The sequence below is a fragment of the Neolamprologus brichardi genome, chromosome 13 (genome assembly GCF_056152115.1).
Source record: "Neolamprologus brichardi isolate AB-2024 chromosome 13, ASM5615211v1, whole genome shotgun sequence".
Classification (NCBI taxonomy): Eukaryota; Metazoa; Chordata; class Actinopteri; order Cichliformes; family Cichlidae; genus Neolamprologus; species Neolamprologus brichardi.
Window position 1 is genome coordinate 8,635,917 of NC_142116.1, and position 16,402 is coordinate 8,652,318.

Here is a 16,402-nt window from a genome sequence, read left to right on the forward strand (position 1 = left end):
TCCGGGTCAAGGAAGGCAATGCAGCCAAAAACTTGAGGGAGAGCAAAATATATAACCGGGTTCAGAGGCTAATGAGGCACAGGTGAGCTATGCCAAACTATAACAAGGGTGAGAAATGAACACAGACAGGAAGTAAGCCACACGAGAAATAACCTTCATAATAAAACATGAAGCAGCTAAAAAAAGATATAAAACACACAGACACAAGAGACAGACAGAGACACAAAAGACCGACAGAGAAAGAACACCCCCCCCCCCCCCCAAAAAAAAACAAAACAAAACTGAGGCCTATAACAGCCAGAAACTAGAATTTTTACCACGTATTTTAATATTGAACTTTTTAGTGTTGCTAGAGCTGCCAAATTAATGTCATATGAAATTAATTATGTACCTGACATATGCAAGACCAAAACAATGTCAATTAAACGGTTACACGAGATAACAACAGTGTGCCTTTTTTTTTAAATGATAAGCTTAAATTTAAAAACAAAAACGGCTGTTATCTATTGGATAAAATGACATTCAACCATTGTTTTACACGTCTGAGATTTTTTAGAATTGATTTATTATTAGTTTTATTAAGAGTAAACTTTATCTATAAAAAGCTTATTTTAAAGAATTTAATTAGTGAAAAAATATCTTATGTTACAGTTAAACTGTAGTGTTCTTGGCTCATCCCAGCAAACAAATTTTACTTTCAAATATTATTATATTATTAGGATTTTTTTCTTCAGTGATACCTGAACCGTTTGCCTTTATTTTGCATGATTTGGGACGAAGCAATCTCACGGCAATGTCCATTTAGTTTTACATAAAAATATAAATACCACAGAATCCTAGTTGTGAGAGTAGATTATATTTAAAAAGTTGCGTGGTTGTCAGGTGTGTAGGAAATTGAAGTATTTTAAATTCAGTTTTCAATTTTCAGACATTAAACTTAATCTAATTGTGCGAATTTCTAGTTTTTCTACATGATATCTTAAACTAAGCTGCACAACAAGAACCAAGTATACTCTAATCACTCTAATTTACTCAGTGCTATCTCCACTTGCACCAAACTGCAGTAGCATCAGCAACATGAGCATCCAATCACATTGTCCTTCAGCCCCCAGTAGGTTGGTATACATTTTATGAGGCAGTGTAAATCCATCATAAAATGTAATAACTCTGGGTAAAACCACAAATCAAATCTAACTGAAACAAACAAGATATTCTGTGATCACGGATGAGCTCTAATGCTGGCATGTGTGTTTTGGAATAACTGTGGCTCTACTGCCATATTTAGTGCACAGACACGATGATTTAATCTAAGTGCATCTCCACAAAAAGGCAAATAAGCACATCTACCAGCTTGTCCTTTGATTAAATCTCTCTCGTATCTCTTCACTGGCAAAGTTTTTGCTTGTAGAGTTTGCAGCAGAACTCAGAAGCACGATTGCACTGATAATTAAATCATGGCAGAGCTCAGAGCTGTAAAGTGATTTCAGAGAACCTGAGGTGTCTGGCAGGCAGCTAGATCAGATCAAGTGACAGCGAGCACTGCAGTTGTACTGGCATTGCAGACCACAGCACATTAGCAAAATCAATATCTTTGACTGAACGTGCACACACACACACACACACACTTGCATTATGACACCAGCACTGAACTGCAAAGGAGACTGATGCGATTGCAGTTGTCTGTCTGAATCACTGTGTTGGTGCTTCAGCATACAGTTAAGCTGAATAGACATTTAGCTGCCGGATATGTAAGTGAAGAAAGTTGCAACATTTAATCTCATTTTACATGAATGTTGTCAAAATCAGCTGAGCAGATGCTTGGAGACTTTTGTCATTCCTCGTCTTATTTGTGTATTTTGTGTTTGCTGTTACGTTATGGTTCATAAACACTCATATTTATTCTTTAAAGTGCATCTCAGGTTTTGTTTTTCACTCTGTGCATTCTGATATATCATTACATCATTACACAGTAGAACACTGAATCTTATTTCATTTTCGGATTTTGGATTTCCACTGCTACTTTTGCATGTTTGAAAGGATACAGATTAAAATATGTTTGTTAATTAGGATTTATTACCTTATACCACTGATTAACAAACAGTGGGTGGTGCATGCTGTTTGTGGGGAATATAGCCACTACTAGTGTGAAGTAGATGACCAAAGAAAATATGTGTACATTTGGTGAACTTTTGTAAAGAAATTTTTAAAGAATTTGCTATTATTCTGCTGAAATGTTACTTGTTAAATAGCTTTTATAGCAAGCAGGGCTTTGCAGATAGTTTTTTTTTTAACAATTCAAGAGTTTAAATACATTTGGCTAAAACTTATGAATACATTATAATGTAGTTGTATAAATTATATCTCCAAAGTAGCAACAAATATTTAAATTAGATTACACTAGTAAGACAAATTACTTGGTAATTACCTGGGTTTTTTTTGTAACCACTACACTCTGTGGTACATTACCACCTCCACCTGACACATGTGAAATGTTGTGAGATGAGAGTAACCAAACAGGAACCTGCTCATCAAACCATTGGTTACTTTTTACTCTACAAGGTATCCATGGATGCCAACAAGAACACAGTGTAATATTATGTGTTTTAAATGTTTTTATAAACAGCGTTTCTAAAAGAAAAGCTTTGTATTAGTGCAGAACAATTATTGCAGATAAAGTCAAGTGCTGGATATTATTCACAAGAGCTTGACGTAAAATTATATCAGTTTGAAAGATCTTGAAATATAGTTTCTGATACCTACCTTTGTTGTGTGTACTTTTCTCCTGTTTTAGGGCATCAGCAGTCTATTCAGCTCACTTAAGGTGGTTCGGCTTCTCCGGCTGGGTCGGGTAGCTCGTAAACTGGATCACTACATTGAGTACGGAGCAGCGGTCCTGGTGCTGCTGGTGTGTGTTTTTGGACTGGCTGCTCACTGGCTGGCCTGTATTTGGTATGTTCAAGTCACTTTATTAATAATAATACAGTTTTGTCTCATACAGTAAAACCAGAATTCTAGTTTAATTGCTAAAATCATCTTAACAGGTAATCATGTGACATTTGAGGTATTACTGTACTTTACGGTAGGTTTGAATTACATAGTATGTTTTGATTTTCTGCCACATTTGCAATAACAGCCCAGCTAATTAATAGAAACAAGGTCACTGATTAAGATAATGAGGTCATTAATTATCAGTTACTTTTTGTCAACATCCTTGTTCTCACACATTTTAAACTGCATGTTCTTCCACACTTTAAAGTCAAGAAAGCGTTATTGTAGTTTCAAGGGAATTAGTTTTTTTTTCCCTTCCCATTAATATGCAAATTTATGGAGCAAAGGCCTCCAAAGTCTAATCAGATCTTCTGCTCTACAGGGGGCAAGTGTGGCAGAAGCATTAACTCTCCATTGTGCGTCGTGCTTGATTTATTATGTTTATAAGAATGTCTACACATGCAGAGTGACTGACAGAGCCCATCATGACGAGTTAATGTCCTGCATGCATAAAAACAGAGAATGTGTTTGGCAGTTTATGATGAACATTTCTCCTTTGTAGATATTTTCTCATTTTCATAAGAGGTCTCGTGAAAAGCCCTCGTACCTACATTTAATTACACATATTAACATAGAAGATAGAAGATTTCAAACGGAGGCTGTAACCAGTGTCATAAAGATTGTTTTTGGATCCAGACAGTGTAATCAAACTTGATAGGCTGAAGCAGACAATAATACCGGTAAAAATAGCTCCTGTATCGTTTCCCTCCAAATGGTTTCTGTGGTTGCCATGGTCACATGCCGAACCGTGTCGCCGACTTGAGAAAAGTTAAACCATCATCAAGTGAGATGACAGGAGCAACAGCCGTAGCCTCCCTCTCTCCTTGTTGCGAGGGGAAAAAAATGGAGGTGGTTGCAGCATGACATGAACACCAAGGCTGTAAATAAGAAAGTCATAATCAGACCATGCAATAAAAACTATTGTGTTTTGCTTCCTCGGGGCTATATAAAAATATATTCAGATGATACAGTCAGACGAGGGGAAATGCATTCTGTAATTTTCCATAGAGAAACCCACAACAGGAAGAAGGAATGAAAACACCGTTTGTTGCATTACTAGGGTTATTTTTTCATCTCCAGGGCTTTCTGCAAGAAACTAGGTATCTTCGAGCTTTTATATGTAAATAGTGAACTCAGGCAGATGTATTTTAAGCTGTGTGTCTTTTTCACTCAATCTGAAACATTTTTAGGTCAGTTCCCTGAAATTAAAGTGAATTGGTGGATATTAATTTTTTTGTCTTAAAACCAAAAAAACAGTCCGCCAATCACTGCCACTTTCCCTAACTAGATGAATAACTGTACATTCACTGGTCGTTTTGTTAGATACACTTGTTTGTTTGCTCATTAATGTAAATATCAAATCAGTCATGTGGCATGATTGTTGGTGCCAGACAGGCTGGTTTGAGTATTTCAGAAAGTGCTGATCTGCTTGAATTCATCGTGCTATGCATCAGCAGCTCAGTCTGGAGTATGTGCAATGGGATATTTCATTTTCACTTACTTCTTCCTCACCGTTTAAACATTGTTTCATAAAGCAGGACAGCAAACTGAAAACAAGTCAGTTTAAATATGTATGTACATTTCATCTCTATAGAAACTTCTGCAGTTGATGACTCGTGGTTTGAGTCTTGAGTGTACACTGTTTGTGTGCAATGCATAATCATTAGCAGTCAATAGAAATTTCATTCTATAACTCAGAAGGACCTGTTGACATAGTATTTTTCATGTAGGCTCAGTAGAGCCGGCAATATTTTTTTATATGGAAAGTCATTGTTTTTATAGATTTTTGGAGCTAGAAAGCACACAGTGACATGGGGTAAACTAAAAAATCATTATGGGTACCATTAAAAAGTTATAAACAGTGGGAGATTTTTTGAAATTCAAGCTGCCGTCTTGGAGATTTTGCTTTGGAAAGTGTGCCAAAAGAAAAAAAAAATAGACTCAAAGTGTGAAGGCTTCTGTGTGTAGCGGTATATCGATAGAAGACGACTATCTGTTCCATGTGATGGGCATCAGGAAGCATTTCTAGAAGCTTGTTTTTAGGCCTTGTTTAAGACTAAAATTCTACTGGTAAGTAAATGTAATTATGAACTGAATATTAAGAATGAAATGGAATGTAAAATACATGATCGATTTTTGCACTTTGCAGGTACAGCATTGGTTATTATGAGATTATTGATGAGGAAACCAACATCATTCGGAAGGACAGCTGGCTCTACATCCTGGCTGAGACAGTGGGCACACCATACTACTACAACGACAGCTCAGGGATCTGGGATGGAGGGCCTAATAATGACTCTGTCTACATCACTTCTTTATATTTCACCATGACTAGCCTGACAAGTATAGGCTTTGGTAACATCGCCCCAACGACAGACGGAGAGAAAATCTTTGCTGTGGCCATGATGATGATTGGATGTGAGTAGAGGTGTTTTATCTTCCCTGGAATCTAGCACATACAAGATAAATGATAATTCCAGCTATGCTCTTTAAAGCCACAATCCTCCGAGGTGGTGAATAAGTGAATTATACATAGAGTTATTGAAATTCATAAAATAACACACGATTAGCTGAGCAGTCTTTCTACCTCTCTTGATACCTTGAACATGTTGCTGAGGTTGATTATAGTTCACTGCCTGAACTACTGGCAGAATTCTTATTTAATTTACTGTATCATGATCCTGTATTGTATTTGAATGGTGCTTTTGCTGCCTAACGTGCAGTGTATATACAGCTTTGACAAAATGTCACACTATAAAACACTGGTTACATGGGTAATTCCAGTTCTCTAAAAACCATATTGCTAAAGGTTTTCACTCCCTTATCCAAATCATTGAATTTGCTCCAATCACTTCCATGGTCACAGGTGTATAAAATCAAACACCTAGCCACACAGACTGCCTCTACAAACCGTTGTGAAAGAATAGGATGATATTCAGATTTGTATGCATGCAAAGGCATATGAGCAAATACTTTTGGCAGTATAGTTATAGTATGTGGGTTTTTAAAGTCTAAACATTAGCATTTTGGCCAGCACCATTTTAGTTACTTGGAGCTACAAGTTACAATATATTGGATAAGATGTAAATTTTAATGCTATAAAGCTGGGCATTTAAAAAGTGACAAGTGGCCATTAGAGGAACTGCAGTTATTGGCACTTCCAAACTCGCTTCATTGTTAGTGTGTATATATCAGTCTCCACCTTATTCATAAAAGCATTGATCAGTAATGGTGAATTTGTAGTGGTCCATTCATATCCATTCATTTTAAATATGTGGAAACATACAGATGATACAGCCAAACCAAATTGCTCTCCTCTGGAATTATTCCAGTCGATGTGGACTATTTCACTTTACTTGAGCAAGCTTCTTTTTTAGCCCTGATGAATTTCATTGCCACTTCTGATATGGCCAAGCTGTAATTTGCATAGGTCTTTTTCCAACTACCTGTACAGTTACTTTTTTAGAAAGAGAATTCTGTTGCTTTTTTAATGTGCACAGGAATCTCATTCTCAGTCATAGATGGAGTCAGGTCTCAGTCACACAGAGATAGCAACCAGCTGGTGAGCTGCTAGCAACTTCCAGTCACTTGGCAAAAATATCTATTACCTGACCAATTGTGAGTGGTTTCTGGTTGTTGTCAAGTGAAATTAGTAGAAAGATTGTGTTGCATAAAAACCTACTTGGGACTGTTTTGGTTAATATCAGATTGCCACAGTAGCCCATAGTTTGCACACAAGACATTAACTTCCACTTTGCTGCATATAATACAACATTCACCTTCAAAGTAAATTTTTAATTAAGTTGCATTTTAGTTTTGCAACAAACACATTTGAAAATGAGTAACTTTTACTTTATAAGCAAACAGACTATGTTTTTGTTTTGCGTTGTACTTTTCATAGTTTAACTACTTCTTGGCAAGTAGTTTACAAGTGTTTGCAGACAAGTTGGCATATTCCATGCAAACAGCTGACAATGTGCTCAGTCATAAGGAATATTATTGTAATGCAGCACTGTAAATCACTTTGTGTCCAATTTCAGCTTCGATCAATTACTTGCCAACCAGACAGATAGTTGAGAGACAGTCCAGCCAATTGGTCTCCAGGCCTGTGTGACTGAGGTCCAAGAAAAACTGGAAACCATATTACAAATATGATTTCCTTCATTTAAATGATAGATTGGTTTCTCCAGCTCTGACAATATTTATCCACTTTGATATGGATCAATTTTTCATCATTTGCATACTATGAAGCAGTTTTTTGTTGAGTTTGTATTGCTCGTTTGCCAATTATTGAGTGTCTTAGGAAGAATAGTTTTTGGGCCACAGTGCGTCTTATAACGAATGTGGGAAGTTGCACTAACAAGGTCTGGTCACCATGCCAAAATCACCTCACATTTCTGCTCTGTTCCCGGGTACTTGATCTCAGTCCTTCAGAGCTCTAATTGGCCCAGTTGTCAGTGAATTATGTGAATTGCTGAAAAGAATCAGAGATGTGGACAGGTTGAAATGGGCTTCTGCATGAGTGCTGTAACAGTCTTACACAACAGCTTCTTGTAGAAGTAAATCTGAGCAAAACATATTGATACAGTGATTTTTTTTTTTAATATATGAGACAATGTAAGGCATATAAACTGAATCCTTTTTTCTTTCATTCCTATCCACACTTCTGTTAGCTTCAAGTGAAACTGTTTTAATGAACTGGCCTACATATATTTCAAGGTCTTGCCTGAGTGAGGCTTGTTACCTCAGTGTGCTATTCAGATGTTCTGAATTATTAAGAATTTCTGGAGCGTATTTAAATGCCTTAGGGGAAAAAAACAAAACACACACACACACACACACACACACACACACACACACACACACACACACACACACACATATATCTATATATATATCTATATATATATATATATATATATATATATATATATATATATATATATATATATATATATATATATATATATATATATATATATATATATATATATAGATATATATATATATAGATAGATAGATAGATAGATGCCCCACTCTCATTTCTTCCATTTCCTTCAAACCAGAGACTTTGTCAAATACATACCCTCGTTTTCTTAATCATCCACCAGGGTCACTGCTGATTGACTCCTTGCTCACTCAGGAATCTGCTCAGAGATACTCTGTTTCCGTGATATCTAGCCTCATTGTTTCTCCTGATAGTGCTCGGATGGCTCATCCTAAGCGGACCAGGGAGGAGGAAATAGGGGTACTGATACCAGATAGTCAGTGAACCCTAATTTTTCATCCTCCATATGTTTCATGGTTTATTTCAATGTGAGTACACTACACAAATGCTTGGCTTGCGAAAATTTATCCAACCGCCAGCGACAGTTGCAATAGATGTCAACAGTCTTCAACCAACCATACTCACATGTTTTGGTCCTGTCCAAGCCTCTCTAATTTTTGGAGCCAAATATTTGACACTCTTGCTACAGTGCTGAATGTAGAACTTAGCCTTGACCCCTCCTCAGCTCAATTTGGTATCCCCCCACTTAAACTGACTAATATCCATCTATAAAGTGTAGCGTACTTTCCTTTACAGCCCTATTACCCAGGTGTCTCAATCGACTCATAACAGCTGGCTCAGGGAAGTTTTGACTCACATCAAACTTGAAAAAATTAGATACACTCTTGCAGGTTCTTGCAAGACATTTAATAAGATCTGGCAACCCTTCTTAGAATATTTAGACAAAACAATTATCTATTCAGAAAGTGATTAGATGCCCCCCAGGTTGCTTACTTTCTTATTTTATGCAGGGTTATTTTTGTTGTCTTGTTAGGAAGGGAGGTGGTACAGCATAATTTAGGCTCTGTAGATATCATCACAAGTTCTGCTAGTTGTTTAGGTTGTTATTGATGTCAACGGATTTCTAGTATTGCAAATATCCCACTGCCTGTTAATCCAAGGACACCAATATGTTCTTTGTTCTGTATGTAAATAAAGAAAACAAAATAATCTTGCCTCTGCATTTTAACAAAACATGTAATATGCTAAATAAGGCAGGTTTTCACAGCATGCCCTTCTTTCCACGTCTCAATATTTATAAGCTATCTCGTGTTTGTGTGGCTCATAAAACACTGTATGCCACAGTGCGGTGCCATTATGTGTGACTGCACGCAGAGAGCAACACCTCGGAGCAATAACTGACACTGCCAGATCAATTTAGCGCAGTGCTCCCTCCGATCCCTCTGCAATCACTCCTCACCTCCGCTGTACTTTTTTCAGCCGCAATCTCAACCCTGAGACTTGGAGGAAGATTCAGCTCCCCCTTACTTTTTGGTTGCGCAGGTTTTATTAATACACTCTCTTGGGAACTGGCAAAACACATCTGCACTTGTCTGTGTCTAAATTTTTCATTGTGAGCTACATATAATCTTAAAGCACAAATATCTAAAATCAGACAGCCTCGGGAGGATTCAGTAGTAGATGCAATCTAGTGTCATCCATGGCTGTTCTCTATGAAATATAGATGCCCTGATACTGTTCTATTTTTACCAGCAGCACTGGATCGGTGCTGGCAGAAGAAGATCACAGTGTGACGAGGGATTGCGGGATGGCATGGGGAAAAGGAAGGGGGAGGCAGTGGGGGCACTATACATATGTCCTGTTTCTATAGCAACTGTTGGCCGAGGGCTTGAGTTTCTGACAACTGTCTTTTAACTACCTTCAAACAAGCCAGCTGTTGGACGGCGAGTGTCGTGTGATGAAATTGCGTACATCAGCAAGTAAAGAGCTGTTGGGAGCTAGATGAGGCTCCGCTCTGCAGGGATCGATTGAGTTTCCTTTGATACAGCATTCTCTGCTTATCAGAGACATCAGAATTGCCATCTGTGTTCAGGCTCCAGGAAGCAGCCACGCGAAACTTTTACAACTTCAAAAGAAATAGATTCTAAAATCATCATTTTACAAGGAGACGATTGTCATACTGTCTGTATATATACTTCGATGTGCTTCTTGCTTTTCCTATCTTCCTACATAGATTGTGCTCTCTGGTGTGGACTTCGCTTCACCTTAAATCATTGCCTTAGATCAGGGTTGTCAAACATGTGACCTGTGGACCAAAACCTGCCCACCAAAGAGACAAATTTGGTCAACTGGTCAATTGCAAATACACTCCGGATGGGTTGCCTGTCCATCATGGGGAAAATACAGTGAGACAAAATAAATCACTGCCCTAAAACCAATTTAAAATTACAGATTAATCTAGCATGTATGTCTTTGCAAAAAAACAAAACAAAACATGCAGGAACAAGGAGAATATGAGCATATAGAAAGGCACCAGCTGGCCAGTAGCTTTACTAACACGAGATAACAAAATTAAGGGAATGTAAAGGTATTCCATAGAGTTTTGCTGGTCTGGCCCACTTGATATGACACCTCTGCTTAGACATTTGGCAGTCTGCCTGTAAATGTGCCAACCTATCATAGCCCCTGGCATTGCCCCTCAATACTTGGATATTAAGCTTTCTTTCTGTCTTTTTGAGACTCATTTTTTGTTAACTTGTCTATCTCTAAGTCCTGGCTCCTGAAATTTTTTTTAACATACTCATAAAATCTTTCCATTATGTGGCTTCGCTTCACACTGGCAATCAACCAAAACGGTCACATGAAGGTGGTTATCAACCAACCAACTGGGTTAACCCAGGGTTCATCAATTGAGCTTTGCTCGCATAAAAGGGTTGGCCTTGGTAACATATGAGCAATTCCAAACATGGCACCAGAGCAGTTCGTTTAACAATAACACACAAATATGAAGAGATTAAACACATAATACAGAGACACAACTGCTACAAAGCATCAGTGCAAGTGTGTGTGAGAAGAAAAACAATGTAGTATAGTATTAGAAGCGCTACTTGAATGTGCGTACACTTTAAGTGCTTTGGTCAGTAAAGACCAGTTTAGCTAATTTAAGAATAAGAAATGTCTAAGATTTTACACCCTGCTCTTTGAGCTGTAGTCCTGGTAAGGGTTAAGTGTCTGAAAGCAAGTGAAGAAATAATTTCTAATTCAAATGTAAGTTTTGAATTTGTACAAATTTAATACATACAAATAGATACCCCATTTTAGGGTCATATATAACAATACAATTGATGTGAAATTGTTTGGAGCAAAAAGGAAAAAGAAAAGCAAGGAATAAAATTCACTCCACACAGAGAGGTCTTGTATTGTATTCCTTCCAGGGATGGAGATCTCCATCCCTGGAAGGAATACAATTTTTACAGATAGTTGATTAATCAGTAAATGAAGATTTCATACCGGGCATTTGCCCGGTGGGCCGATGGTGATTTTTCATTTTTATGGGCCAATGTTTTTTTTTGTTTGTTTGTTTAAAACAATGAAAGGTGGTGCATTGGCCAGATGCTGGCAGATGTGTAAAAATAACTCAGTTGTTTGGTGCTGGCTATGGCGGAGCTTCCACAGAGGCCAGCAGGTGGATGAGGGAAAGGGGAGGCAGGAGGAGGAGAGACCCGAGGCGGCCGCCAGTCCGAGTGTCAGGTGAACTGAACTTCAGGTAAGAAGTTATGACCTGCAGTCTATCTGGGTCAGATGTAAAACAAGTTTAGGTGGAGTTTATTTTCGTTGTGCTGACTTTTTACAGTCGGTTACAATCCCTGGTACTGCGTACTAGCTAGCATGATGGAGTTTATATTACTGCTGGGTGGGTGCTATGATGTTACTGATAGTAAACTTTATTTTATTCATAAGGTTAGTTAGTAGAGTTGCCAACGGTCCCGTAAAAAACGGAATCGTCCCGTATTCAGAGGAAATATTACGCGTTTCGTATTGAGTTGAATAGGAACGCAGTTTGTCCCGGTCCCAGAACACCTGACTTCAGCTAGAATGAAAAAGACACAAAGCTGGATTTATTCTGTCTTTACGCTGCCAGCTGCCTCTTCTTCTCTCATTCTCTCCCCTCCCTCTTCTGTTGCTACTTCAATCATGAAACTGATCAATGATCAGCTGATCAGCTTTTCTCTCTTGCTTGTTTATTGCCCACTTTGCGTCAGAAAGAGAAAACCAGCGGATGTTGCGCTAAACAACAGCAGCACATTAAAGCTTGATCAGCTGTTATTAGAATTTATTTAATATTAATTTCTAGTATCAGCTGATGTTGGAGCCACAGCTGTAAAAGCTGCTGGTCATGATATCGGTTTGGATGTCTGGTGAGAGGGAGACATGACGATGAAACCAGGAGATGTCCTTACTGAATCATCAGAGCTGTGATGGAGAAACTTTTAATTAATAATTATCTAAATCATAGGTGTCAAACTCTGGCCCGCGGGCCAAATTTGGCCCGCAGCCTAATTACATTTGGCCCGCGAAGTCATACCAAATTATTATTAGAGCTGGCCTACTGGTATTATACAGCTAATATATATATATTTGCTTGTTCCATATTCAGTTTTTAGCAAAACTTGTTTGAGTCCATGTAGAGATTCATTCTTAAATCTGAAGGAAGATTTTTTTTTTCAATAAATATTAATGTTAGCCCGCAACCTTGTTCCAGTTTTGAATTTTGGCCCACTGTGTATTTGAGTTTGACACACCTGATCTAAATCTTACAACCAAAGTTTTTAACTGATGTAAAATGCATAGAAATCATACATATACCAACAAGACAGTGTTCATCACTGTGACAACAGCGTTTGTTTTCATTCAAAGGCTTTATGGCTTTTCCTATAATACCTGGTGGGCCGCTCTCTAGTCAAAATGCCCAGGCTGATTTTTTTTTGTCCTAGTTCAGCCCTGGGCACGACACGCAGTGAATTAATCTAAGATCACATTAACATGTGTATCTCTGTATTAACAAACATGCCATATTGGCCCAGTTTCTTGTTCTTATCATTGTTGTGAGGAGACCATAGATAGCATTTGCTCTAGCATTTGCTCATTTGTTCTAAAGCTAGGTTTCATGTCATGTCCTTTTAAACAAAATTTTGGGAAGAATTATTTATGCAAGATGGAGACAAAGAGATTAGGAAACTGATTTTTTTTTACTGATGTTTATGTCTTCAAAAAGCAACACCTATCCAAGGTGTACCTCGCTTCTCTTACTTTGATAAGTTTGATAAGCAGCTAATAAGGTATCAACTATAATGAACGACTCAGTGACAGTAATAAAAAGGTGAAGTTGTGGTTATCCTGAGCCTGAAGGAGTTTTGAATGCTTTTTAATTAGTATTATTCCCTGTGCAGTTTTTCACCCCTTTGATTGTACGCTGTGAAATAAACAAACGTACACAAACAATTGCACAGGTTACTGTCATCATCTGAGGATAATTGAAATGTGTGGCTGGCATGTTTCCTCTCCGTCCCTTCTAGCAGGGCTAATTAGGGCTCCACTGCCAGGAGAACAGTGCACACACTGAGCAGACATCTGATGGCTTTGATCCACATATACACGCCAGCTGTTGCACCAGTTCAACCACCCAACCACCTTGGAGATGCTCTGCACTTCTCTTTCTGTTGCTTTTCATTTAATTCATCTATTACGAATTATGAAAACCATTATTTAGTGGGATGTAGCTGCATGGGGATGGATGGTTACACACAGTCACAATGAAGCTCTAATTATAGTTTTCCTTTCGGCAAGACTTTTGTTGATTATATTTGGAGGCAGTCATAGGTAGTAATAGTTAATTTCCCATGTGACAAATTCAAGCATAAACCACATAAAACAATATTAAGTCTTAAGGCATATTTGTTCAAAACTGAAATGTAAAAATAATTATAATCCTAAATTAAGCTTTTGGAAATTTTTATGTAATTGACAATGAATTTGTTGATTTGCTGGTTGTCTTCTTAAACCCCAATTACTACTTTTTTGTCTTTGTAAACCAGGTTTTGGATGCTTTTAAGTCTTTTTATAATATTTTGACACTAACTAACATTTTTGTGTCCTTTTAAACAAGGAGATTTTTTTTTTAAATTATTTGTACAAAAATATATTTTGTTACAGGTATATTTTTTGCTTTTTTAAACCAAATCTTAGATTTTTTTAAAAATATTTTTTCAGATTTATGAGGCTTTACTTATTTTTATATCCTTGATTTTTACAAATTGAGTTTTTTTTTAAATCCAAAAACTTTTTTTTTTTTTTTACATCATTTTCAATGGCAAATAACTGCCCTCATCATCTTCAAAGCTAAAAAAAATCTGTTATTTTAGATTTTCTCTTAACGTCTTCCTTTGTATTTTCTCTATATTCCCCCAGCCCTTCTTTATGCCACCATTTTTGGTAACGTGACAACGATTTTTCAGCAGATGTACGCCAACACAAATCGTTATCACGAGATGCTCAACAGTGTCCGGGACTTCCTGAAGCTCTACCAAGTTCCCAAGGGCTTAAGTGAAAGAGTAATGGACTACATCGCCTCCACCTGGTCCATGTCACGGGGCATAGACACTGAAAAGGTATGTCAACATGCGTTCGCTGGCTATTTATTTTTTGATTCTAATTAACAGATGACGTTTATTTGTTCTTGGTTGAAATGCAGAAATTTTAAGTAAGCACACCTCCGGCAGAGCTTCAACAGCATTTCGAGGGAGGTGGGGGACATTGAGTCCGAATGGACCATGTTCAGCGCCTCCATTGCCGAAGCTGCTGCATTGAGCTGCGGCCGCAAGGTGGTTGGTGCCTGCCGTGGTGGTAATCCCCGAACCAAATGGTGGACACCAGAGGTGAAGGGAGCCACCAGGCTGAAGGAGTCCTATCGGGCTTGGTTAGCCTGTGGGACTCCGGAGGCAGCCGACAGGTATCGACAGGCCAAGCGGAATGCGGCTCGGGCAGTGGCTGAAGCAAAAACTCGGGTGTGGGAGGAGTTCGGAGAGGCCATGGAAAAAGACTTTCGGACTGCCTCGAAGAGGTTCTGGCAAACCGTCAGGCGTCTCAGGAGGGGAAAGCGGTGCTCTACCTGCACTGTGTATAGTGCTGGCGGAGCGCTGCTGACGTCGACTGAGAAAATTGTCAGGCGGTGGAAGGAATACTTCGAGGACCTCCTTAATCCCACTGACGCGTCTTCCGAGGAGGAAGCAGAGTCTGGGGATGAGGGGAATGACCCGCCAATTTCCGGGGGTGAGGTCACTGAGGCAGTTAAACAACTCCTTGGTGGCAGAGCCCCTGGTGTTGATGAGGTCCGCCCCGAGTTCCTGAAGGCTCTGGACGTTGTAGGGCTGTCCTGGTTGACACGCCTCTGCAATGTTGCGTGGAGATCAGGGGCAGTACCCGTGGATTGGCAGACCGGGGTGGTGGTCCCCATCTTTAAGAAGGGGGACCGGAGGGTGTGTTCCAACTACAGGGGGATCACACTCCTCAGTCTCCCCGGGAAAGTCTATGCCAGGGTGCTGGAAAGGAGAGTTCGTCCGCTAGTCGAACCTCGGATGCAGGAGGAACAATGCGGTTTTTGTCCTGGTCATGGAACACTGGACCAGCTCTTCATCCTCTCGAGGATACTTGAGGGTGCATGGGAGTTTGCCCAACCAGTCTACATGTGTTTTGTGGACTTGGAGAAGGCATTCGACCGTGTCCCTCGGGGTGTCCTGTGGGAGGTGTTGCGGGAGTATGGGGTGTCTGGCCCATTGCTACGGGCCATTCGATCCCTATACAACCGTTGCAAGAGCTTGGTTCGCATTGCCGGCAATAAGTCGGACTCGTTCCCGGTGGGTGATGGGCTCCGCCAGGACTGCCCTTTGTCACCGGTTCTGTTCATAATTTTTATGGACAGGATTTCTAGGCGCAGCCAAGCGGCGGAGGGCTTTCGCTTTGGTGGCCTCAGAATCTCATCTCTGATCTTTGCGGATGATGTGGTTCTGTTGGCTTCATCGGGTGAGGGCCTCCAGCTCGCACTGGAGCAGTTCACAGCCGAGTGTGAAGCAGCGGGAATGAGGATCAGCACCTCCAAATCTGAGGCCATGGTTCTCAGCCGGAAAAGGGTGGAGTGCCCACTCCGGGTCGGGGATGAGTTCCTGCCCCAAGTGGAGGAGTTCAAGTATCTCGGGGTCTTGTTCGCGAGTGATGGGAGAAGGGACAGACGGATTGGGGCTGCAGCTGCAGTAATGCAGACGCTGCACCGGTCCGTCGTGGTGAAGAGGGAGCTGAGTGTAAAAGCGAAGCTCTCAATTTACCGGTCGATCTACGTCCCTACCCTCACCTATGGCCACGAGCTGTGGGTAGTGACCGAAAGGACGAGATCGCGGATATAAGCGGCGGAAATGAGCTTCCTCCGAAGGGTGGCTGGCCTCTCCCTTAGAGATAGGGTGAGAAGTTCAGCCATCCGGGAGGGGCTCAGAGTAGAGCCGCTGCTGCTCCACA

General features: G+C 39.7%; 1 protein-coding gene across 2 annotated transcripts in view; it reads left to right on the forward strand.

Moving 5' to 3' along the window:
• Positions 1-16,402, forward strand: part of kcnh1a (potassium voltage-gated channel, subfamily H (eag-related), member 1a) — a 58,161-nt gene that overhangs the window by 22,579 nt on the left and 19,180 nt on the right. For both annotated transcript variants that reach the window (XM_087850077.1, XM_006783582.3), the window contains 3 exons: positions 2,792-2,949; positions 5,198-5,466; positions 14,306-14,505. In XM_087850077.1, coding sequence (XP_087706203.1) covers positions 2,792-2,949; positions 5,198-5,466; positions 14,306-14,505 — 627 coding nt within the window. The remainder of the gene's footprint in view (positions 1-2,791; positions 2,950-5,197; positions 5,467-14,305; positions 14,506-16,402) is intronic.